A 24442-nucleotide genomic window follows, 5' to 3' on the forward strand; every position below is an offset into this window, starting at 1 on the left:
TCAAGAGCAAATCAGCATTCTTTCGCTACACAAAATGAAGCTGACTAAAAAGATATATTAATTACAAAAGTGTATTTATTCTTTACATTCCAGAGATTCAGATGGGACCGTTTTAACATAGATATTCCTCTGAACACTTTTGCACTGTCTTGTGAAGTAAACAGACACTTAAAATGTGACTTGGGCTGTGTTACACAAGCAGTGAAATAGATAAATTTGGGCGATAAGAGGATTTCTCTGAGGAATCTCAGTGATTTCTCCGCTTGCATATGAACATGTCTCCAGCTGTTCTGCTTTGATTGTCACTGCATAATCTTATCAGAGAGGGAGAAGTAGCTCTCTCAGGTAGCAAGTGTCAAGCTTCACAAACATAAAAATCAGTTATTTCATACCATTTTTTTTTCAAAGAAAGCTGTTAAGGGAGTGTTTGTGTTTTTTCTCCACCTATGTTTTTTGATAAGTTACACCAGTTTGTATTTTGAAGTGTCTACACTAAAAGTACTTCAGCACTTTTTAATCTCTAACAACTGTTTGTTCCAGGTAATCCCCCACTTGCCAACCCTTACGGTGATCCTAATTTATCTCAGCCTATAATGGCACTTCAGCAGAACGTAGCAGACATTCTGTTTGTGAGAACTAGTTATGTAAAGAAAATTATTGAAGATTGCAGCAACTCTGAGGAGACCATCAAGTTGCTTCGTTTCTGCTGTTGGGAGAATCCTCAATTCTCTTCCACAGTCCTCAGTGAACTACTTTGGCAGGTAAAAGTAAAAAGCTACGAGAAAGATGGGATTAAAAATGTGTATGATTCTGCATTTATATGTAAGAATGTTGTATTAAATACTGCACAGGTGCTTGATATATAAACTTTCCTCGAGATGGCATCCTCTGTCAGTCTTTACAGTCTTGGGTCTGTGCATCACATTGGAGTACTGCAGGAAGTGCTTTATGAGTTTAGGGAAGCAATCAACCTTTAACAAGTCAGGAATGATGTGTTAAGTGTGGAGAGTAGACCGAGGTGGTGGTTGTGTATTTCAACAGCATCTGTTAAAGCTTTCTGTCATTATCCATAAAAGAGATTCATAGATGGCATGGGAAGTTGAAATAATTTCCTAAAAACTCCCTTGTATTTATGTCAAGTATGTTCGTAAGTTTCTTTTTACAAGTCTGCAGAACATATTTGGCTTCAGACCCAGCAAATAATCTTTGATACTGTCTTATAGTTCCATTGTAATCTCTGTAAGGTCAGTTACACTTTTCCACTGCAAATAAAATTTTTTACTTCTGTTAGCCCATCTTTATATTTGCACATTTATTTTCATGTAACATCACGTTTTTCTGTGTCCCTTTGTTTGACACTTGAAAGGATCATAAAAATCACTTTACTGATATTTTGCTAGCCATGTATCTTACATTTTAGAATAACCTTTGAAGATAACCTGTGAACATTGCCTAAAAGCAATACCAGTGCATAATGCCATTTTGTAATTTTGCTTTTCTGAAGGTATTTTTTAAGGTACTTTATTCAGCATGTCGTGCTTGGGGCTTCAGATGTGGGGCTTCCCTGTGTCACAAAGTCATAAAGAAACATTTTGGCTTTTACATAACCTACTATATTTCCAAACAAAACAAAATTGCAACCCGCAAAATTCCTGACACAACCAACACTTTCTAGAAAATAAGTATTGTAGCTTGAAATACCCTTTGAATTAGAGTAGACTTCAAATGAATTGTGTACTTGTATTTCACTGTGTAAGCTGCATGCCTCAAGGAATGCTTTCTTATGTTTTCTGCATTTTCACTTTTTAGGTTGCATATTCATATACATACGAGCTTCGACCTTATTTGGATCTGCTTCTGCAAATCCTGTTAATTGAGGACTCTTGGCAAACTCACAGGTCAGTATTTACCTGTCTTTTTATAGTTCAGTATTGTTCTGTGCAGATTGTTTTTCCAGTGGTTCTGTTGCTAATCCTTTCAACTGATCCTTCGATCTTTACATAGGTTTGTTTTAAATAGGTATTAAATCAAAATTCACATATAAAGCATTTTTTCATGGTTTTATCTGAAGTTCTGAGATAAGTACAATTTTTCACCTTCCTTACTATTGAGAAATTTGTTAAAAAGCCAGGACTTCTCACATACAAGAGAATGTGCTGTTTAGGTTAACATCAGTGGTCTCCCTGTGAGATGCTCAGATTGATTCTTAGAAACATCCCCTTCAGGTGGGTCAGTGGCAGCCTGGGCTTGCTCAGGAGCACATCAGTTGTAGGAGTGGTACCAAGACATGCATAAAGTGTGGCAGAAAAGTTTATTTCACACATAAGTATTCTCTGTATGATCACATTTCAAGAGAATTGTAACTTCAGCATATTACACATTAATTCAGTTTAAAACCTAATTTTTGTATGTCTACAAAATAAAGCTTTTGAAAGTTATCAATTTTTCAGAAGTTTTTTATAGAAGTAGTAGGTGAGATAACACAAATGTCACCAATATGCTACCTGTCAGTGTTCCAGAATGTCACTGTTTCATAATAAGCAGTTATAGGTAGTATGGCATTTACTGAATCATTTCCAACTGTGTCTCATAGGACATTTCAAATACTTTAAGTGAGAGCACACTTGTTGGGTATGTGCACTCCTGTCCTTAGCTGTGGAAGCAGGCTGCTTTTTTAGGATGTTACCAATTGCCTGGCCTTATTTTAGGAGGGACTCAAAGGAGATGGTGGTCTGGCTTAACCACACTCCAAAACATGGTGACTGAGTTATAGAGATTTCTTAATTTTCTTTATGGGAATTGCTATGCATAAATAATGCAGTAATCTTATATTTTCTTCTGCATAAACAAATAATTCCATAAAATAAGTCCACAGAATGTTGGAGGATGGGCATAATTTAATAGAAATGAAGTAAAATAATGGATTTTTAGGGTTGAACTGCTGGTGAGAAATCATGGAAGTGGTTGTTGGGGATAATGCTCTATTTGGAATAACAGGGTATGAAGGAGGTGGAATGTTGTGATATGGCTTCCCTGGAGAAGTACATCACTCCATGTTCCATTGCAGTGTCAGGAGTAGCACTGCTGTATGGAATTGTGTTAGGCTTCTGCAGAGGGTATTAAATGGCCAGCTCCAGTCATCCACTGACTTCTTGCTGCCACTTCTGGCTGTAGCTTGAAGTACTTGTCTCTGCCCTGTTCTTGGTTTTGCTGTGATCATCAGAGAGTTTTAATGATCTTTGTCTTTAAAAAACAAACAAACAAAACCCCACCAAACAGTGAAATTGTCCATGGTAAATGGTGTCCCATAACTCCTGGGAAACAAGCCTGATCTGACCTTGGGCAGTGTGCATCCCTTGGGGCAGCTTGTCTTCTGGTACTGCAGGATCCACTGCTGTTGGCCCTTGGCTTCAGACCCACTCTCTTAAACTTCTCTTGATTTGACAAATTCAAGTGCCAAGTTTGGATGGTACAAGTACCATTAAATTAAATTAACTGAAGTAAAGCTCATCACTGCTTTACAGATGGAGCCTGGGCTGACTGCTGCCAGGGCTATGAGGAAAGAGGGCAGTTACTTTCCCTGTCATGAGTGTAGCTCTTTGAGACATCAGTATAATTTCTGTGCCCCCTCTGACTTTTTTTCAAAGCCAAAAGTATGTCAGTTCTGGGTTTTTGCACAGTTTCAGGGTAGTAATTAATTCCTCTGTCCTGTTCAAGAGCAGAAAGCACAGAAACTGGGCTTAGTTCTAGGGAATGCCCAACTCCCTTATTCCCATGCACAAGTATGTACCATTCATTCCCCTTCAGAGGAGCTGCCTGTAAAGGGTGTCTTTGAGAAGCATAACCGAGTGTAAGTAATCATTCTGTTGTGGATTTAAGTGTTCCAATTCTGTAAGGACCTACTGGGTTAACAGGGCTGGTCTGTAAATGCAGTAGATACTTCAGTAATAAAAATGAAACTGTTAAAGTTGATTACTGTGACTAGAATTAATCATACTTAGATTTTTTATATATCTTGTTCAGTTATATTTTTAGCATGTTTGGTAATATTTGATCTAAGTTATATATATGAGACATGCCAGGTTAATTTTCTGATTTTAAAAAAACATCTTGACTAGCACCAGAAGTCAGAACATCAACTGTCCCTTTTATAATTACATTGTATATAGAGCCTTAATTCAAATCCTAAAACTCTTTAATGCTTAAAGTTTTGTCGTTGTTTTGGTTTGTTTTTTTCTAGGATTCACAATGCACTTAAGGGAATCCCGGATGACAGGGATGGACTCTTCGACACCATTCAGCGCTCGAAGAATCATTATCAGAAAAGAGCTTACCAGTGTATAAAGTGCATGGTAGCTCTCTTCAGCAACTGCCCTGTAGCTTACCAGATCCTTCAGGTGATACATTTTAGTCTGTTTCTTGCTGCTTTTCTCCCAGTTCTATGTTTAAAAAAAACCAAAACCAAACCCCACTATTCTATAGTTTTTAACACCTTGATTAAATTACACCTTCCAGGTAGAACTCATTTGAACCTCCTGTATCAAAAGGTCATTATATGGGGTTGAAAGCAGTTTGGTTAAATTCACACTCATTTGCAGCTGTGATGCAGCTGCAACTCTGCAGACTTCATTTCAAATTTGAAGTTTTCTTTGGGGAAAAAAGAAACAGCAGCTCTTTTAAACAGCAGCTGATAGGTTGGTGGTCTTTTCTCTGACAGCTGATGTATAGGAAAGGAAAAATACTTCTGTTTTCAACAATAGAGGAAATAATTGTGAATTGTTCATATTCCATCTGCAGAGCAATGGCGATTTGAAGAGAAAATGGACCTGGGCAGTGGAATGGCTTGGAGACGAGCTGGAGCGTAGACCGTACACTGGCAATCCCCAATACACCTACAATAATTGGTCTCCACCAATACAGAGCAATGAAACATCAAATGGCTACTTCCTAGAGAGGTCACACAGTGCTAGAATGACTCTTGCAAAGGCTTGTGAACTCTGCCCAGAGGAGGTAAAGAATTAATTTGACTTCCAATTTAAAAATAGAGTCAAGTGCTCCTGTAAATAATTAGCCTTAGCAACAGTCTCCACTCATTAAAGAGATAAAACATTTCATAAGTATTTTATAAATATGGATTTATATTTTTATTTTTCAGTTTTTATTACTGTTCCCATAGGCATCTGTCACTTACAGAATTAGCAGTATAGAATTGAAATTGACCCTTTAAAGTAGATTGAACGGGTGTATATTTCCAGTAATACATTGATAGAGGAAATTTTTATTCAGTACAGTACAAGCTGTAGGTGACAGAGTGGGGTGGATATTTTTCTCTAAATGTCTAAAACATGACTGGCATGTCTGAAACAATCACTTCCACATAGGATTGGTTCTGGCTAGAGTAATTGTAATATGTTTTACCAAAGTAGATTAAATGGGTTTTTTCAAACTTTAGGAACCAGATGATCCTGATGCCCCAGATGAACACGAGTCTTCTCCACCTGAAGATGCCCCTCTGTATCCCCATTCACCTGGTTCCCAGTATCAACAGGTAAAAGCTCTGAGTTAAACTATTTATTCAGAGTTTCAGGTTTGCTTTTTCTAGCATTTATGGTGACCTAAATTATAGCACTTAGCCAGAAGCATGTTATTGTCAAATACCATATTTGGAGGAATAAAGGTACACCTCCATTTCACCAGGAGCAGTTTCACCATCAGAGCTTCAGGTGAGAATTTTAACAGATTAGGGATTAATCATCCACAGAAAGAGCAGAGAGATTGATGCTATCACAGCCTAGTGCATACTGAATTGGATTCTGTTGTATCTACTGGTATTGATAATATTTTGTGAGTTGCTTTCTTGTTTTCAAGTGTAAGATCAAGTCTCAAGGCCTGAATTTGGATAACTGGAAGGCTTTTGGAAAAAAGCAGATGGCTTTGTTGCCATGTAACTCGTGCTATAAACACTGATCTCTAAATCTTAAATACATATGAAATCCAGATTGGGTTTTTTTATGTTAAATGGCTGTTTTGTTAATGCTTTCTAGTGGAAAGCCAGATCTGGAAGAAATCATAACTAGGATCTTCTTACTGAATTGACTAAATTATTAGATCCCTCACTTAGTTGCCATTTTTTGTTCCAATTCATTTTGTATATTCCAAATCTGCTAATTTAATTTCCTTTCCTGCCCAAATCCATTTTCCCCTCCATCTTGCTTTCCTTACTTGATGTTCTCAGCAGAGCAGTTGGTAAGTCATGCAGATTTTCCCACTCCTTCCTGAACTCCCGAGCTCAGACACATTCCGTAACCTCACCATTGCCTTTGTCATGTGTTCACTTTCCTGCAAGAGATGGCATTTCTCACTAACACACACACAATCCTCATACTCTTAGTTCCTCCACAAATTCTGCAAAAAAGTAGATAAATGAGGTGTTTTCGTTTGCCAGATCTGTGTGTGACTTTTTAAATTGGGGCAGAGCATTTGCAGAAAACTGCTGGTCTAGATTTCATTCAGTTCTGTAACAGTGAGGTTTCCCCTTTAAAAATTAAAGTATGCTGCATAAACACACGTTTGCTTTTTCCATTGTTTTAGGGAAAAAAATCAAGCTGGTTGAATCTGTTAATAAAATGTGTGCACGGTTTAATGTGACAGCACATAGGCAACTTCTCTTGGTCTCCTTTTTTCCTTTCTTGCTACTTTTGCTTTGCATGTAACTGTGATTCAAAAGATGAGACTACTGTTTCAACTGATCCTTTAATCTTTACAAGTTGAAAGTTTGTTTCCCTTGTGCGTAAATTGGCAAGGTAAGTGAAAGGTGTGAATCAGAGAACCAGCTGGGATGTGTGTTCATAGGGATGAAGGTACATGAGAAGTTGGTGTCCTTGAGGATACTTTGCAGTGGTCTGAGTGGAAAGGGGGAAAGCAGGAGGCAGCCCACAGGTTTAAATCCCTTTGAAATGTGTGTGCTTTTTTGCAGAATAACCACGTGCATGGACAGCCATATACGGGCCCGGCAGCACATCATATGAACAACCCTCAGCGAACTGGCCAACGAGCACAAGAAAACTACGAAGGCAGTGAAGAAGTTTCCCCGCCTCAGACAAAAGATTAGTGAAATGCACATAATCAATTAACTTGCTCCATCAAGACTGTGCACCCAGGCCTTACAGTCCAACCTTTCTCTGTGTCTGGCTAATATTTAAAACTAGAAAAACTATTCCTAATCAACATGGAGTGGAGAGTCTATTCACTGTCTTATCTGCAGAAAATTGCTGTCAATATATAACCCGCCTGCAGTGGAAAGTGTATAGTGTTTTGTAATAAATGGCCTGATGCTAATGTGTAAATGGCAAAGGTGTATATAGTATATTAATGTTTGACTGTTAATTCTTGAGCAAGAAGCATTTTTTTTGTCTTGATGAGACTCACAGATCTACAAAAACAAAAAAATAATTTCTTGATATATCTGCTGCGCTCTGCAACCAGTGTTGCCTGCCTCATGGCAGTTGGATCAACTCCTTTACGAAAAAGCCTATCCATGTCAACCACAAAAATAGTTTCATGTTAATTCTTTGCCACTGGAGTCGATTTTACTATGAGCAACATAATGGCTGGTAACCTTTTAATTATTTGGTTGATGTGGAAAATTGGTGATGTAACATTGTTTCTAGATCTTTTTTCATTGCCTTTTTCATTCTGGTATTAGGTTAATCACTTTGAAGCTATAGTTATGCTGTAACATTTAGCATGGCTTCACACCAAGTTAGTGTAGCCAATGAGGGGAAAAAAAAATAAAAACAAACGTGACAGCAGTTGTCCCAATGTGACAACTGTATTGCTCAGAACTTTTTCTTCTTACACCTAGACTATAAAATGGGGAGGGAAAATGTGACAAACAAGTGGTTTTCAGTTTCACATATGTTCCTCACATCTGATGTTTGACAGTTCTCTCTCTGGGTGGGATAAAGAACACTTAGTTTTCAGTAATAGGAATTTAAAAGATTTAAAACAAATATGCAAAAATTTGCTATGCCAGGATGCCTGGAGCATAATAGACTGTATTTGGTGTGCTTGTTTTGTTTCTTTGGTAGAGCTTATTAGATAAACTTCTAACACTTTCCTTCTACTGCATCCCAGTGAAGTGGAAGTCAACAAAATCACAGAGTACTTGTGAGTGCCACTGCACCAAGTTAACTTGCTGGTTTTCTGCTCGTTCACAGTTCTACTTGAAAGCGAGAATTGTCTTAGCTCTTTATCCATTATACAGAAAATCTTAACATTAGAAGCAGGGTTTAAATATAAAAGAAACTACTGGTTAGTCAAATACAATTCTGAGGTATCTCTATTCCAGAATAAACATTTGTTTAAAGACTTAAAGAAACACATCAGTAAATACTGTATTTAAATGAAAATTGGTAACTTGAATGTGTGTAATTTTTTTGGAACCTGTCTAAAAACCAAATACCCCTGCAAAACAGATACAGCCCACCCTATACTATTTAAATATTTTGCTGTTTTATTTTATAGAAATTATTTTGCTGAATTCACAAATAGAATTTGATTTAAGAAGAATGTTTTGTCCTGTGGTGTGTGTTGTTTTTTGGGGTTTTGTTTTTTAATGGACTGCACAGGAAGGTGAATTCTGTGCAGTGGCACTATGCTGAATTCTGGAACAACAGTCACATTGAGATTCTGTGCACAAAAAAAAAATTGGCCCTTAAGAATAAAATAATCAGGACAATTACACTGTAAAAGTTTCTTAATGTGATTTATCTTGTACTTTTTGTATGTTTTTATATATACATATATATATTTAAGAGCACAAGCTTGATGGTGTTTTTTACAAATGAGTTGATAGAAACAAAGCTGCTTATCAAATTAAAGGTCTGTAGTTTTGAAATGAACAATGGAAAATTCAGTCCAAGTGCATTCTTAGGCATTTAGTGTAACAAGGGAGGGACACAGAAGATTTTTGAATATGCTGTGTAGCAATGATCACTTTTATGCTTCCATGTTTTTCCTAGTGCTCAAGTTAATTCAGATTTTTTTCATAGTTTTTTAGTAATACCATTTTACCTGGATTTAGTAAATTTGGATAACGTGTTCCCATTTATGTTTGGGGATGCTTGTTGGAGGTTTTAACTAAAAAAATTCTACCCTGAGTTCTCAAGTTGAAATATTTATTTGGACCAGTAATTGTTACAAGCTATCTCAGAGGCAATTATTACGTATTTTGTACTATATAGGTAAAATATATAATGTGCTAGTTCAGCCTTGCCAAATGTGTTTGCTTTTAATAGTGCAATGATTGTAGAGACATGTCAAACCTGTGACACTTTAACCTGTGGCTTTCTCCAGCCATACCCACCCCTGCCCCAGAACTGGGAATGGCTGCAGTGGCAGTTGTTTTCCAGGCCGCAAATTGAGGATATTGTGCATCTTTGTGACATGAAGAAGGATAAACCCATATTGTTTGTTGCAGCTGTTGCTTTTTAAACAGGTAGCTCCAGTGTAAGGTGCAATGTTTTCTTCACTCTGGGCAAAACCATTTTGAATTGTACTTCTTAACAAATATTGTACAAGCAAAAAGTTTGATATGCACGTTTCTGTCGCAGCATTTTGGCAGGTGACTTTCAGGCGATGCACCTGGCAATACCTCGTTGGTGATGGCACACTTTAAAGCAGTAGCCCTCAAAGTGCCTAAAGATTTAATTCCCCCATCACTGATTTCAGTCCTGTTTTCTGTTTAGAACAGTTTCTAAGGAATCTCTGGTCTTCCATAAAATGAGCCAATAAATAGTAAAGCAATTCCTCATGTTCCTGGCGATGTAACGTGGAATACATAGAAACTGAAAATCCATAGGTGATGTTGAGTCGGGGTTAGCGTGTAGTTTGACCTTGGGGGAAATCCATAACCTTACTGAGCAGAATTTCTCCCTCTTGTACATTTGGATTGTGGTTGTTTAGTGACTAAAATAAGCTTTTAACACTTGCTGCTGTCAGTGTTAAAAATAGTACAGCCATATATGAAAAGACTTCAGTCACTGTTTGTGTATCAGTAAATGTACTATGTTTTGGTCACGGAGTTGGTCACCTGCACCTGTGTTACCCCTTTGACAAGAAGGAGATGGCTCAGGGTTCAGTCATAGCTTGTTTATCCTGCAGGACCTGAACTTGTGGGGATGGACAAGCAGAACAGGACTCTGCTTGACTCGGAATTTTTCACATTATTTTCCCTGCTGACTACCAGCTCTGAAAATTTGAGTTCTCTGTTTTTCAAGTTTGCGTATCTTGCTGAAATCAAGCCAGAAAGAAATTAAATTCCCCAATGACTTCTTTTTCTTCTGAGTGAAACTTTAGACAACATGAGAGATTTGTGTTATCATATTTGCTGTTAAGCCTTCTCAGCCACTCTGTTGTGCCTAGCTTGTGTGTTTTAGCATATGTATCATGAAAAAGCACTTACGGTTCCAAAACTTCCTGTATATTTCCTGAGATCCAGGAGAGAATGAGATTAGCCATTCTGCCAAAGCTAAAATGGGCAAAAATTGGCTGCTGTAGCAATTTACTTCATTTTTGGTTTCAATAAATTTTGTCTACCTCTTAAGTCTTTTGCCAGAAATGAATAGGCTGATAAACTGTGTCAGGGCAAAGTGGCTCCATGTTTTTGTTGGCATGAGTTCCAGTTACTGGGCATTGCAGGGAAGCTTTCAGTGCAATGGATTTAACTAAAAATGAAAGCTAAAGACTGACTTTATGAATTAGAGGAAGAAGTGGCATGTTAGGAAATTTGCAGAGTAACCAATTAAGCGTTTAAATATCTTAGTTAAACCTGGTTAGCCCACACTTTCAAATCCACATTGAAAGCAAATTCTTCTCCCCTGTGATGAAAGGCACACCTTAATTTTTGGTAGGGTTAGATGCTGATGCCAACCTCACATTTCTTAGGGCAGGTGTGGGAGTTTCCCCATTTGTGGCTCTGCTCCAGCACAGCATAATCAGGACAAACAGTAGTTTTGGCTCCCTGTCTTTCCATGCTCTCCATCATGTTCATGACACCACTTTCTCACAGCCATGAGGTCTTGGGAATAAAGTCTGCACCTGCCTTGCCTAGAGCCAGGCAAACGAGGTGTTCTGGGAGCAGTAGGAAGTGTCTTGTACAAACTCTGTGCTGCACAGTGGTGCTTCAGTGGCAGAAAGCCAAGTGAAAGGATCCCAGCTGCTTCCTGCGGCAGGATTCCTGCTCCCCTTGCAGGTGGTCTGAGGAACATGACACCAAACCACTCTTAGAACTCAGTGCATTTTCTCCGGGCTGGCAGCTGGGATCAGAGTAATTTCTGTGTGCCCTCTGTGCCATTCCAGGGTGTCCCTGTCCCTGCCTTCCAGTGGTCTTTGGGGATTGCCGTGTCAGCACAGTCACTTGGCTGAGACTTGCCCTCCATTCCAGACTGGAGGAAGGGCTTTAACCCAACCCGAGCACTGTCACTTTTCACACTGTGGGACTTCCTACGGTTTGTACCGTAAATTTCCTTTTATTTCTACGGTATAAAAGTCTCCCCTGGGCTGTTTTAAAGTGTCCAGTAACCATACCTGTGTCTTTTTTTACAAGAGGAAGTGCACAGCCCCACCCCTGCAGTGTCTGTTAGGGCAGGCTGTCCCTGGAAGTGTGTTGACAGAGATTCCAGCCATTAAATTCAGACATCCTCGTCCTGCGCTCTGATTTTCTAGTGCAAGTTGTGGTGGGTCCATGGATTTTGGCAGCATTTGCACGAGTTCAGTTGATTTCAGCACTGTAAGAGTGGAAGTTGGTGACGTGTGGTGGGGATCAAGCCAGCTCAGTCAGCAGGTGGCACAGAAGACAGCTCTTGTTTGCAGACAAATCAAAACAAGCACGGGGGAACCAGATTCTGAAGGAGGAAAACACTCCTGAATAAGGGCTAACTTCTCACCAGATTTTTAAATACTCAACTCTGTACTTTTTAGCTTTAGAACTTCTTGAAGCCACTTTTTGATAATAAAACTGACCTACAGGCTGTTTCCTTGGAAGAATTTAATATAGCCTTAAATCACATCAGCACAATTCTGAAATGACAGGGTCATTGTTCACTGGTCAAAATAATGTGCAAAAAAATGTCTTCTACTAGTTTTTAACCATGAGAAAACCTTGAGTAATGAAAACAAGAGGAAAAAGGTTCTATGACTTCACCCACAATCTGACCATAGAAAAACATCCAATACAGGAAAATAAGATCATCCCCTTCTCTGTTTCTGTAGTATTTAAAATGTCTGATAATTTTCTTTCTTAATTTGCCACTGCTATTCCAGGGAGTTGGTGTATTTTGCCCAAAGTGGTGTGAGCTGCACAATCTGCAGCTTCTGTGTGGGTTTGCAGTGACGTCCCCTTTAGTCTGTACCAGAGCAAAATCCTTAAATGTTTGTTTTTCCCCCATAAGCCATTCCCCAATCCACATTTCTGTTGTGGTGATGTGCTGTTCATGTTTTCAAACAATGCCCAGGGCTGGATGAATGCTTTCCAAGTGTGGTTTCACCTGAGCCATTAAGTGAGCAGTTCTGTTCCTTTGCTGTAGTAATACCTCTGTAGGTGCAGCTTTTAAAGGTATTGGCCTTTTTTTGTAGCTTTATTTATTGAAATGCTGCTCAGTTCTTGTCCCTCACTCTTAAATTCCTGTCCATCATTTCTTGTGATTCTTTCTTACAGAGTTTTTCACTCTGGATTGCAAGGATCATTTTTATAGTCAATATTTTTGTATTTTCTTGGAATCAAATCCCTTCACTTTCCATGATGGTTGTTTACCTCCTGTTTTTACCTACACCTGCCGTCTTGCTGTTTGCTACTGCAAGAAAACCCCCCAAAACCCCCCATGTTTGCCAGGCAGTCTGGAGCTTTTCACAGTGCAGTAGCAGCAGCCACAGCCTTGACCAGGTGGGCTTCGTCATCTCTTAAATCTTCTCATCATTTAAATGGGATAGGAGAGTTTTGTGCTACTGATGGCAGTCTGGAATTCTAATAGCTTGTAGATTATTGGGTTTCATTGGTTGCTTGTTGTTTGGGGTATTTTTTCCCTTCATTTTCTATCTTGAACCATTATTCTACAGGTGAATAAAAACAGTAGGTTTTGCTGGAATCTACTCTGGAAAAGAAGGCTGATTGAAAACTTGGACACTTAATATACTTGATTGTATTTAAATATCTGGTAGGTGCTTTAAAGTCCTTGAAAGATCTTCTGGAAGGAAATTCCAAAGCTTAGAAATGTGAAGATTAGTTCTTAGGACTTACTGATAACTCACCAATTTTATCTGCCTGCCCTGTGAGTGACTAAGGACTGGTGAAATAGCAGAAATGAGAATATTTTGCTGAAGGGAGAGGTTATGCTGTGTGAAATCCCTGGGGAACTGGAAATGGGCTTTGCCTGGCCCCACACACCCCTCTGGCAGCAGCTCGTGAGCCTTCCCGGTGTGACCTGTCCTGACCCACAGGGGCCTCCCTGGGCACCAGGAACTGTTCCGAGCAGGAACTTCAGACTAAGTAGCATGTAAAGCATTTTCTATTCCTCTTCTTCTCTAAGATCTGTACCGAGTCTAATCCTCTGAGCAAATACAGACAGGGAGTGGGCTGAGCGAGGGCCTTCGCAAGCTGCTTCTGTGAATACTTTCTACCTCTTGTCGTTCATTGCCGGCGGCTCCGCCGGGAGCGGCTCCGGCCGTGTGAGAGCTGCCCTGGGCCGGGCCGAGGTGCACAAATTCCTGGTGGGGCTGTTTGCTGGGCAGGCGCGGGCACTCCCCGCCTCCCTGGGGATAAATGGAAGCGTTCGAGGTACCTATGTTTGCATCCAAGTGAAGGAACTGGCGTTTCTCAGGCGGCTCCGCGAGGACTCACAAACACTTTCTCAGCCTCTCGTGCTGCCTCCTGCGTGAAGCAGCATCAAATCCTCTCACAATTAATGTTCAAATAACGCAGCAACCGCAGGAAGGGACTTGGTTTTCCAGCTGTGTCAGTGAGGGTTTAGAAAGGGAGAGATGTGGGAATGTGAAAAGCCAGGATTCTGCAGATCAACCCAGGTGTTTATCTAGAACAAAAAAATGTTACTGATTGCTACTGTGGTTGTGTGTAAGACTGAAATGATGAAAGAGAACTGTAACCCTCCCACTCCGAGTCTGAGAGAGACCTGGCATTGGCTTTCTGAACACTTCTGCAACCTGAACCAAAAACCTGCTGTGGGAATGTAGACTTACCATAGAGCTGTGGAAGAAAACTTCAATCGTGTCACTTCTCTCGGTCTTCAGAGCAGTCAACATGGTTTTGATGTAGGTTTTAGATTATGTATATATAAATCTGATTGAAGTACCAACAGCAAACCATAAATAAAATGTGGACTTAATTGAAGAACGGGCTAGTGGAGGCCTCTTGTGTTGAATTTATTAAAATACAATATAATGAAGTTGTTGGAGGAGACTCGTTCTGATGAAGACAGGGAAATAAAGCTGGGGCGTCCTCCAGTTGAGCCAGGTTTGCTGCTGCCTTTGCACCTCCTGTAGCACCCACAGAGCAGCTGCAGTGGCTGGAAACGGGCTGGGACTGCTCCTGGCATCACCTCCTGCCTGTGAGGGTCAGAGGCTCTGGGAGTGGCAGCTGCCTCTCGGAGTGAGTGGCTGCCTGCTCCAGGGACAGGTGTCCTGTCACATTCCAGGCCAAGAGGAGCTGCTGCAGCTGTTGGGAAGCTGCTGTGACCCCTGTGCCTGCCACGTGCCCCTTGCTTTGCTCTGCCACAGCAAGGCCCATCACCCAAAGGAATGTGAGGTGGGTGTAATGGAGAGCTGCTGGAAACCTCTGGTTCCCCAAATTTGCTCTTGAAGATACACAAATGAAAGTGGAAAACAGTGGCAAATTGCTGGGAATTTGTGATACTAACATTAAATTTAAAAAAGTTTTAGAAGACATCATGGAAGCAGGTGACACAAGAGGTTCCACCTTGGCATGAGGAAGAACTTCTTTACAGTGAAGGTGGCAGAGCTCTGGAACAGCTGCCCAGGGAGGGTGTGGAGTCTCCCTCTCTGGAGACATTCCAAACCCACCTGGACGTGTCCTTGTGTCACTGCTCCAGGTGACCCTGCCTTGGCAGGGGGTTGGACTGGGTGATCTCCAGAGGTCCCTCCAACCCAGACAATTCTGTAGCACCTGAGTTTATCCTTGGTCAGTTCAGTTGATGTCGCCCATCTGAGTGGACATGAGTGTGAATTCTCTGGACATCGACATGTTGGCAAAACATGAGACTTCAGGATACACTTTGGATGTATCCCAGCAGATCATTGCCAGGTGGGGGGGTGCTGTAAACTGGGAGAAGAAAGCTTTCGAAGAAAACAGCAAAAATGTAAAACAACTCCCACGAATGTTTCTGTTCTCACATTTCTGAGAATTTGTTAATGTCACAGGACAAAAAAAGCCATTTTTTAATTTAACTTCTGTGGAGGCTGTAATGATTTATTGATCACCCAACTCCCTGAAACCTTTTAGAATTTGGGCTCCTATGGTTTTTACATTAGCTGAAAATACAGCCCAAAGCATTTCCCTTGGATTTGATAGATACTTACCTGGTAACTTCAGCATAACAGCCAGGATCATTTTCTTGCTCCTGGAGTTTATTTCCCTCTCATCTTTTTGTGGAAACTCCCCAGAGGGTTTTGCTCTGGCCTCTTTCTACCTCACACTGTTTCCTTGCATCTCCCTCTGCAGTTCCTCCCTGCCTGCTCCAGTGTGTAGCACGTTGTGGATCCTCCTGCTCCCCCGTTCTGCTTTCTCAAGGCTGGGCAGTCAGGATGGGAGATGGAGCCCTGGGAAGCCCTGGGCCAGTGACCTCTCTGGGTGAAGTCCTGCTTCTCCTGTGGCTGGCTCAGTGCAAGGTTGAATTGTTTGGTCCGTGCAGCAGCTACGGAGGTGCTGGAAGGGGACAGTGATGTTAATGAGGGCTCTGTTACTGTGAAGGAATTTGTGATGCCTGTCGATGTTTAGGTAGCACTTGGTGCTCAACACACCCTTTAAAAAGTATAAAGAAAATGCTGTTTGGCCTTTCAGTAGATGGAAATTTGAAGCCCTTCTAAAGGAAGACTTTAGTGCTTCTCTGGTACGTATATATTTTTTTTAATTTATTTTTTTCTTTTAGCAAAAAAAGGCTTATACTGGAAATAACCTCTGAGAACTCTGCAGGAACACTTAACACCTTTCTTTAAAAGTTTGCTTCATTTCAAGATTTCTGACGTCCTTGTAACTGTGCTAATCTTTATGTGAGGGGATTTAATAACAATAATGATAATTATTATTATCATAATTATTAGAATTATTATTATATTACTAACAAGCATGGCTGTAGCTTTTTAAGTTTGACTGTATCTATAGTATCTCATGTCTTCTGTGCAGTATTAGGCTTGGGAACTGAGATGCTTCTCCATGAAGTGAAGTATCCTGGATATGAGCCATATAAGCAAATCAACTGGGTATTCTGTCATGCTGCTAAAACAGTCAGTTTGAGCAGGAGGTTGCTGATTATGATACACAATTAAAGCATAATTACAACACGTTACTCCCACAGCAGGGTGGTTGGAACTAGATGATCTTTAAGGTCCCTTCAACCCCAAACCATCTTATGCTTCCATACAATGAGTTGTGGGGCAGCAGAAGTGCAAGGCCACAGAAGGAACCCCGTGCTTTCTATTGAATGTGGTTTGCTTCATTTACATTTGTGCTTTTGTGTTGGAGCTGCCTCAGTCGAGCCAGGACACTCGCCCACCTCACAGCCAGGTTTGTGCTTTCCTGTGGTCAGCAGCCCCTCAGCTCCTGCTCCTCTGCAGTGTCCCTGTCCTGTTTAATTTCTGATTTCTCAGTGCAGATTCAGAGGGAGCCTCTGCCCTGCTCAGCTGAACCTCCTGCTTGATGCTCGGCCCACACAGAGGACAGGGACTGGCTTAACTTCAGCCCCATTTTTGTTTTCTGTTCACTGCTTTCACAGAGCCTCCCAGCCTGAAGTTAAGCTTGTTAGGAACAACACTTGTATATTTTTATTTTTTTATTCTTATTGCATTGTTAGTTGTCTTAACTTCCCCTGTCAGGTAAACTGCTGGAGTTCATCTCTATTCTACAGCTTAAATTAGACCTTCGGTTCGGAAAATGTATTTCAGTTTACTTAAATTTTTCATTCAAGGTTGGTTTCTTTAGAGCCTCTCATTTTTATTCGCTTTATCTTACTCCCTCTTCCCTCATATTTTTCAGATTTTTAGCACTGGAGGTGTTGGGGCTGGAGGAGCATTTTGCCCCTGGAGAATGTTTGTCTTGTGGTCATTTGCCAGTATCACTGCGGCTTTTTAAGTTCCGTGTTCATGTTGGTAACAGGAGACTGTACTGGAACAGTAATTGCAACTGGAGTTTGGTGAAGGGAGAAGAATCTTTGAAAGCCTCATACTACTGTGTGAATTTAGAGACTTCTGGCATTGCATTCTGTATGTTTGCATTAAATGTGTTTGTAGCTGCATTAAGCACTGTAATATGGCATTTATTTATTTGTAGTAATTTGTATTAATTATTCCCTACTCACAGGCTTGGTGCACTGACCCTGTGGCTGCGAACACCTGTGGGCACTGTCAGCACCTGGAACAGCAGCAGAGGCAGCCAAGGGTCAGTAACCATCTCCCCCTTCCCGAGAAAACAGATGGGGTCAACAGACCCAAATGCCGCTGGAAACTGTCAGAGACTGAAATACATGACAGAAACCATCTTTTTTAGGTGCAAACTGTTGTGGAACGTCAGCTGCTCTTCTGAGGGTGTTTGGGAGGAGTGTTACACTTTGGTCCCTGTCGGGGAGCACAGAAGAGCTTCTGACCTCATGATAAAAACAGATGTGAACTTCAGACTTTGCTGGAATTCAAGCAACAGGAACAGAAGCAAAACTTGCCACTGCTTTGCTTTGTGTCTCCCCAATGGGATCTGATGCCTTTCCTCAAGGTGTGGTTTGGGTTTCTTAAAGCACCTTTCCCTCCCCAGACACACACAGCCAGCTGCAGTACTGGTTTTGTGGGTGGGTGTAGAAACAACTTTTCCTGCTTTGCATTCCACTGGATTCCCATCAATGGAAGTCATACCCATCCATGGAAGTCTGGCCCTTGGCACAGACTCCTCCAGCACAGCCAGAGCTGCTGCAGATCCACAGGAGCCCTGGCTTTGCAAGTGCTCAAATGCAAAGCTGAGCCCCATCTGCTTTCATCGATTTTTCCCTCCAAAGGCCAGTTCAGAAAAGCTGTAAAGAAAGCCATTTTCCACTAAACCCCATGACTTTTCTCTCATCCCTCTACAAAATGTTGGCTTTTCACAGGACAGCTGTTCGTATGAGAACACAGCTTCCTAGTGGACATGAGTGCTATTGCCCACGTTACTGCAGCACCCTGGAATATCCCATCATGACCAACCTACAAAGCAGAGATTTTTGAAGCTGCTTGCCCTTCCATAACACAGATGAGTAGAGGGGGCAGTCTGTGTGATACCTCAAATTTCTGAGGCACCTTTCATTTGGTTGGAACCTGACAGTTCCAAAAGGAAGCCCAAACCTTGCAGTGAGAGCAGCTGAAGTACTTCGTAAGTTCTACAACTTTCAAGCTTATCCCCCAAAAGATAAAAATGGAAAATCACTGTTAGAGGTTATGAACTTAGAAAACTGAGCATCCTTTCAGCCTGATTCCCAAATTAACCAGGTGACCAAGGGATTCCTTGATAGGTTTATCCTGCTTTGTCAGGCCTCAGCTTCCACACAACCAGGCCAACATGAACACCACACCAGGGCACAAGAGCTGCCACACCAGTGTTACCCCAGCCTGCAGGAAGGACCAGCTTACAGACTGCGAGTGCTGGCTCAGAGGATCCCTGCTCTTCAAGGCAAGGGGAAAAAAACCCCGATCTCCACTCACAACTTCCTGTGTTGAACATTATCCCAGTTTTCTCCCCACTGCAGCGGCAGATACCACGACCTTCACACGAGCTCTGTTGTACAAATTTATTGTGTGGCGCCCAGGGTGGGAGCTCAGTTCTCCTTCTCCTGCACAGTCTTTGTGCCCCGCAGCCGCCCCGTGCGGCGCGCGGCGATGAGCCCGACCTTGCGTCCCGCGGGAGCGTCCCTGCGGATGGTCGAGGGCTTCCCGATGTGCTGGTGGTTGCCTCCTCCGAAGGGATGCTCCACAGGCTGGGCAGGAGGAAAGCAAGACAGCAATGTAACCACAGGAACTGATACTCAACAGAGTAAACTGATTTGAGAGGAAAAATGAGTAACTGCTTCACTTTTTACGTGGTGCAGCAACTATCAAGTGCTGCTAATTTACCCTCTGGCTGCACATTTATCTGGGAAGGTTTCCTCCCAGGTATGTGCCACGCTTGTCCCCATATCCCACAAATCCTTTCTGAGCTGTCAGAAGGGACAGGGGCGACCCCAATCACAAAGAGACTCACGTTCATGGCCACACCACGGACACGTGGCCAGCAGTTCCTCTTGGCCTTGTACTTGTGGTAGGCACGGCCGGCCTTCAGGATGGGCTTGTCAATACGGCCTCCACCAGCCACGATTCCTGCAGGGAATGGCAGGAATGGTGACACCCACAGAGCACAGGAGTACAAAGGAAAGCCAACACCAACAGTGAGACCAGAGCTGAGCTACAGCCTTCCTTTCGATCCACACACACAGGATTGAGCTTAACACTTTCTCAAGCGCTGCCAGTTTTACTACTACAATTACCTGGGTAATATCAGATTTTTCAACTGAAGTATGAATTGAAAGAGCTCACAGGAGTGTGAAGAACTTTGAGGACCTACTTGCTTCATGATTTACTGAGTGAACTTTACTGGAATAACGCACCAGATTACTCACTTTGGTGTCCTCCATGCAAAGGCAGGTGAGTGTCACCAGCAGCCACCTCAGCTGCCAGTCAGGTGCACAACAAACCTGGTACAGCCTCTGCTTCTTGGCAGGGGTTTTGTCATTCCCTGTCAGACCTCCCCACCCACCTGACACCACCACCAGGCTCCCTCAGTGTACTGAAGGCAGGAAATCAAAATGGCATTTTCCATGTTAAGTCCTTCTCCAAGGACTGCAGATTTTACAGGCTGAGCAATTCCACTACAGCCTGAGGACAAGGAGCATCTACTTTTCTGTCCTCTCACTAAGTCAAATCACCTCCAAACTTAGGTTATCAACACCTAAAAGTAATGCAAGTGGGAAATACAAGTCAGGCACCTGAGCAGAGGCTGTCCTGGTGTGTAACCCCAAGGCCAGCCTGCACATGACACTACTTTCAAGATGGTTATTAAAACTGGGGCCCTGTTTGGAAAATTCAGTGACAAGTCCACAGTGATTGCTGCTTACCCACAACAGCCCTGTTTGCAGAAGAAATGACTTTCTTGGAGCCGGAAGGCAGCTTCACTCTGGTTTTCTTGGTTTCGGGGTTGTGGGAGATGACGGTGGCGTAGTTCCCAGAGGCACGCGCCAGCTTCCCGCGGTCACCGGGCTTCTCCTCCAGGCAGCACACGATGGTGCCCTCGGGCATGGTGCCCACGGGCAGGACATTCCCAATGTTCAGCTGAGCTGCAAAGAGCAAGGAGAGCAGCCACAGCTTCACTCGGGCCCTGGGCCGGGGTTACAGCCCTACTGCACCTGGGACGGCGGCACCACAGACCCTGTGGCAGCAGGGTCCTGCACTCCAGCACCCCGAACTCCAGGTGCTGGGACACCCAGTGCCCAGCCCAGCCCAGCCCAGCCCAGCCCCACCTTTCTTGCCGCAGTACACGAACTGCCCGGTGTGGATGCCCTCGGCGGCGATGAACAGCTCCGTGCGCTTCTTGAAGCGGTACGGGTCACGGAAGGCGATCTTGGCCAGCGGGGCGCCCCGGCCGGGGTCGTGGATGATGTCCTGTGGGAATGCAGAGCTGCTTTAGGGCTGGACACAGCCTCTGCCAGGGGTTCTGCAGGAATCCAAGAGCTAGGAGAACTGGGGATGGTTACTCTGGGCTGATTCTCACCAGGACACTTCTCAGGGGGATCTGGGTTTCCCCCAGCGTGAGCGAGCTGAAGATTCCCCTTTGTAAGAATACAAGCTCCAGTACCTACATCACATCCCATCAGGGAAAAAATCTTCCCTGTGAGGGTGGTGAGGCACTGGCACAGGTTACCCAGAGAAGCTGTGGAAGCCCCATCCCTGGAAGTGTTCACAGCCAGGCTGAACAGGGCTTTGAGCAACCTGGTCACATGGAAGGTGTTGAACTGCATGAGCTTTAAGGTCCCTTCCAACCCAAATCAATCACTGATCACAAAATAATGCCTGGTTAAGTGTGCTGCTTGTAGCTAATCCTGTCTGAACAGTCTCACTCCTGACATTCTGCAGGTATCCATTTCTCCATTCAAAGAAATCCACTTTCACTTTCCCAACCACCTTTGGGCAGAGACGGAGCTGGGCACAGGCAGTGACTTCTCTGTGTGTTTCCTTGGGATTGAGGCATTTCTAACCTTCTGAAATCAGGTACAACAAAGTTACAGAAGCCCCTACATAAGGAACACAGACTTGTTGTTTCTTTTACACTTGGAGAAACATGTCCATTCTGTTCCTGAAGCATTCTGAGACTAAAATACCCAACCGTGTATTTACAGACTACAGACAAGTGACTGTGACACATCTCTAAGATCTGTCTATTTTCTAGGACAGCTCATAAGCTGTTGGTGTCCACTGCTGATGTTTTTCAACCCTGTTGGCCAAATCCCCTATGTATTACCCAAGTTCAAGTCAAATCTTGCTACCTACTTTTTATCATCAACTCAGCTATGGTGAGGGTGAAGAAAATCCTCTCTACAATGTGAACATGACCGTGCTGTAAAATGCTGAAGGGCTGCTCCGAGCATCCAACCACTGGCACTGTTTGCATTCTGAAGTCCCTGACACCCAAAAAAGTACCTGCAGCACCCCTGAACCACCGTATCATACCCCAAATGCAGGAACTGCCTTGCCCCCACTGCTCAAGACTAAAATGATGACTATCACTTGGCATTTTCAAAGATCTGATTTTTTTTTTTTTTTTAATATGCACTCAACTACATGGGAAACTGCCCAGCCACGTTTCCCAAAGTACAGGGAATTCTTAGGCAACATAAAACCACGCAGGTACGGCTACACTTAGCAAAGCTCCACCAGAAAATCCAACTGCTAGCTAAAGGTGCCCTCTCTGTTGAGACGTTCTCACAAACCTTAAGAAGTTTAACTTTCCAAGGGATATGATTTATTTAAGAGCAGAGAAACCTAAATAAGGAACAGACGAGATACGGGACAGCCGAAGGGCTTTGGGCACTGCTGGCAGCCCAGGAGGGTCGGGAACCCCAGGGACGAGGTGCCGAACGTCCCCCCCGAGCAAGCACCCGGAGCCGCCCGTACCTTGACGATGCCCTTGATGTACCCGTGCCGCTCGGCGAAGTCCACGGCGCGGAGCTTGGCCGGGCCCTTCCTGTGCTTCACGTGGGCGCGGAACACGGAGCCCGCGCCTTTCCTCTGCCCGCGGATGACGCGACCCATGGCGCCCTGCGGGGACACGGGGACGGCTCAGCGACACCGGGGACACGCTCAGCGACAGCCGCGGCACCCCGGCCCTGCCCCGTCCCCGCCCTGCCCCTTCCCGCGGCCGCCGGGGCGCGGATGGCGGCGGATCGGGATCGGGATCGGGACCGCGGCCTCCCCGCTCCTACCTCGCTCCGGCCTGCCCCGGAAAGAAGGAAGCGCTGACGTCACCGGCGCGCCGAGGCTCTTCCGGCACAGTGACGTCACGCGGGAAGGGGCGGGGCCCCGCGGTGCCCGCCCATCTCCTTCGGGCCCCAGCCCGGGACACCGGGAGAGCGCCGGGAATGCGGGAGAGCCCCGGGAATGCGGGAGAGCCGCGGGACACCGGGAGAGCCCCGGGAATGCGGGAGAGCCCCGGGACACCGGGAGAGCGCCGGGAATGCGGGAGAGCGCCGGGAATGCGGGAGAGCCCCGGGAATGCGAGGGCACGGCCGGGAACGGGGGCAGAGGGGCAGCGTGCACAGCCAAGTTCCTGGGAGCTGGTATGGACAAAGGGGAGTAGTCAGAGACTGAGATAGGAAGGGTCAGGCTGTGCAAGTGACTGGGGCTGGAATTTGGATGGTGCCTTGGAATGCAAGTTGGTACATTCACTGCATAAAGAAAAACAAAGGCTACACTGGCAAACTCTTCTAGATTTTGACAGCCTGATTTTCCAACATTAAAAGCAGCCACAAACAAACCCCAGTCTGAAACACCCAGCATCTGGTTCAGTGGATAATAGAAACAAAACCTATGCATTTTAGATAGATAGATAGATAGATAGATAGATAGATATGTAGAAAATAGATAATTATAAATATTATATAGTAGTGATTGCTGTCTCCGTGGCCGCGTGATCCCACGAGAAACCCCGCGGGGAACGGGGCTGTTTTACCCTCGCCCCAGACCCGCAGGTCCCGGTCCAGGCGGGAGCCGGGGCAGTGCCCGTCCCTGGACAGTGCCCATTCCTGGACAGTGCCCGTCCCGGGCAGTGCCCCCCCGGTGTCCCAGGACTGCTTCTCTGTGTCTCCAAACACTGCTTGACACACTCCGAGGGGCCAGGGAGGAAATGGGGCAGAGAGGGGCTCCGAGTTCACGGCTCTGCTTCTCCGGGGCTTTCTTTGCACAATCACAGATTGGATTATGGTGGGAAAAGACCTCTGAGATCATCGAGTCCATCTTATGACCAAACACCACTGTGTCAACCAGACCTTGGCACTGAGTGCCATGTCCAGGCTTTCCTTAAACACCTCCAGGGACGGTGACTGCACCACCTCCCTGGGCATCCCATTCCAATATCTAATCATGCCTTCTGTGAAGAAATCCTTCCTAATGTCCAACCTAAACCTCTCCTGGAGCAGCTTTATGTCCTGTCCTCCTGTCACTGGTTACCTGGGAGAAGAGACAAACCCTCACCTGACTATGTCCTCCTGTCAGGGAGTTGTGGAGAGCAGTAAGGTCACCCCTGAGCCTCCTTTTCTCCAGGCTAAACCCCCCCAACTCCCTCAGCCTCTCCTCACAGGACTCGTGCTCCAGACCCTTCCCCAGCTCTGCTGCCCTTCTCTGGCCTCAGTCCTGCCCCTCAATGTCCCTCCTGAATTGAGAGGCCCAGAACTGGACACGGCACTCAAGGTGAGTGTGGTCTCACCACTGCCCAGTACAGGGGGAGAGGCATTTAGTTTAAACCCCCTGGGGACTGACAGCCTGTTGTTTTGGGATCTCACATAAACAACCAGAGACCCTGAGCCAAAAACTGCCATGCCAAATCCCTTCCTAATTAGCTGGACCAAAGATGCAGTTTGCAGGGTGAGGCTCCAGC

General features: G+C 44.1%; 2 protein-coding genes across 4 annotated transcripts in view; one reads left to right on the top strand and one right to left on the bottom strand.

The window, feature by feature from the left end:
• USP9X (ubiquitin specific peptidase 9 X-linked) overlaps nucleotides 1–14320 on the top strand; it is a 101371-nt gene extending 87051 nt beyond the window's left edge. For all 3 annotated transcript variants that reach the window (XM_082277900.1, XM_082277901.1, XM_082277902.1), the window contains 6 exons: nucleotides 541–761; nucleotides 1810–1898; nucleotides 4241–4397; nucleotides 4798–5010; nucleotides 5453–5548; nucleotides 6977–14320. In XM_082277900.1, the coding sequence (XP_082134026.1) occupies nucleotides 541–761; nucleotides 1810–1898; nucleotides 4241–4397; nucleotides 4798–5010; nucleotides 5453–5548; nucleotides 6977–7111 (911 nt within the window). In that variant the 3' untranslated portion in view covers nucleotides 7112–14320. The remainder of the gene's footprint in view (nucleotides 1–540; nucleotides 762–1809; nucleotides 1899–4240; nucleotides 4398–4797; nucleotides 5011–5452; nucleotides 5549–6976) is intronic.
• A 4718-nt stretch (nucleotides 14321–19038) lies between these two features.
• Nucleotides 19039–22885, bottom strand: RPL8 (ribosomal protein L8). The gene is made up of 6 exons (XM_082277374.1): nucleotides 22773–22885; nucleotides 22465–22608; nucleotides 20814–20955; nucleotides 20412–20630; nucleotides 19502–19617; nucleotides 19039–19238 (listed from the first exon to the last, which is right to left on the bottom strand). Exons 2-6 carry the CDS (start codon nucleotides 22600–22602, stop codon nucleotides 19080–19082), a joined length of 774 nt encoding a protein of 257 aa, XP_082133500.1. The 5' UTR covers nucleotides 22603–22608; nucleotides 22773–22885; the 3' UTR covers nucleotides 19039–19079.
• Between the last annotated feature and the right edge of the window lie 1557 nt (nucleotides 22886–24442).

This window comes from Coloeus monedula, assembly GCF_965178545.1.
Source record: "Coloeus monedula genome assembly, chromosome: 3".
NCBI lineage: Eukaryota > Metazoa > Chordata > Aves > Passeriformes > Corvidae > Coloeus > Coloeus monedula.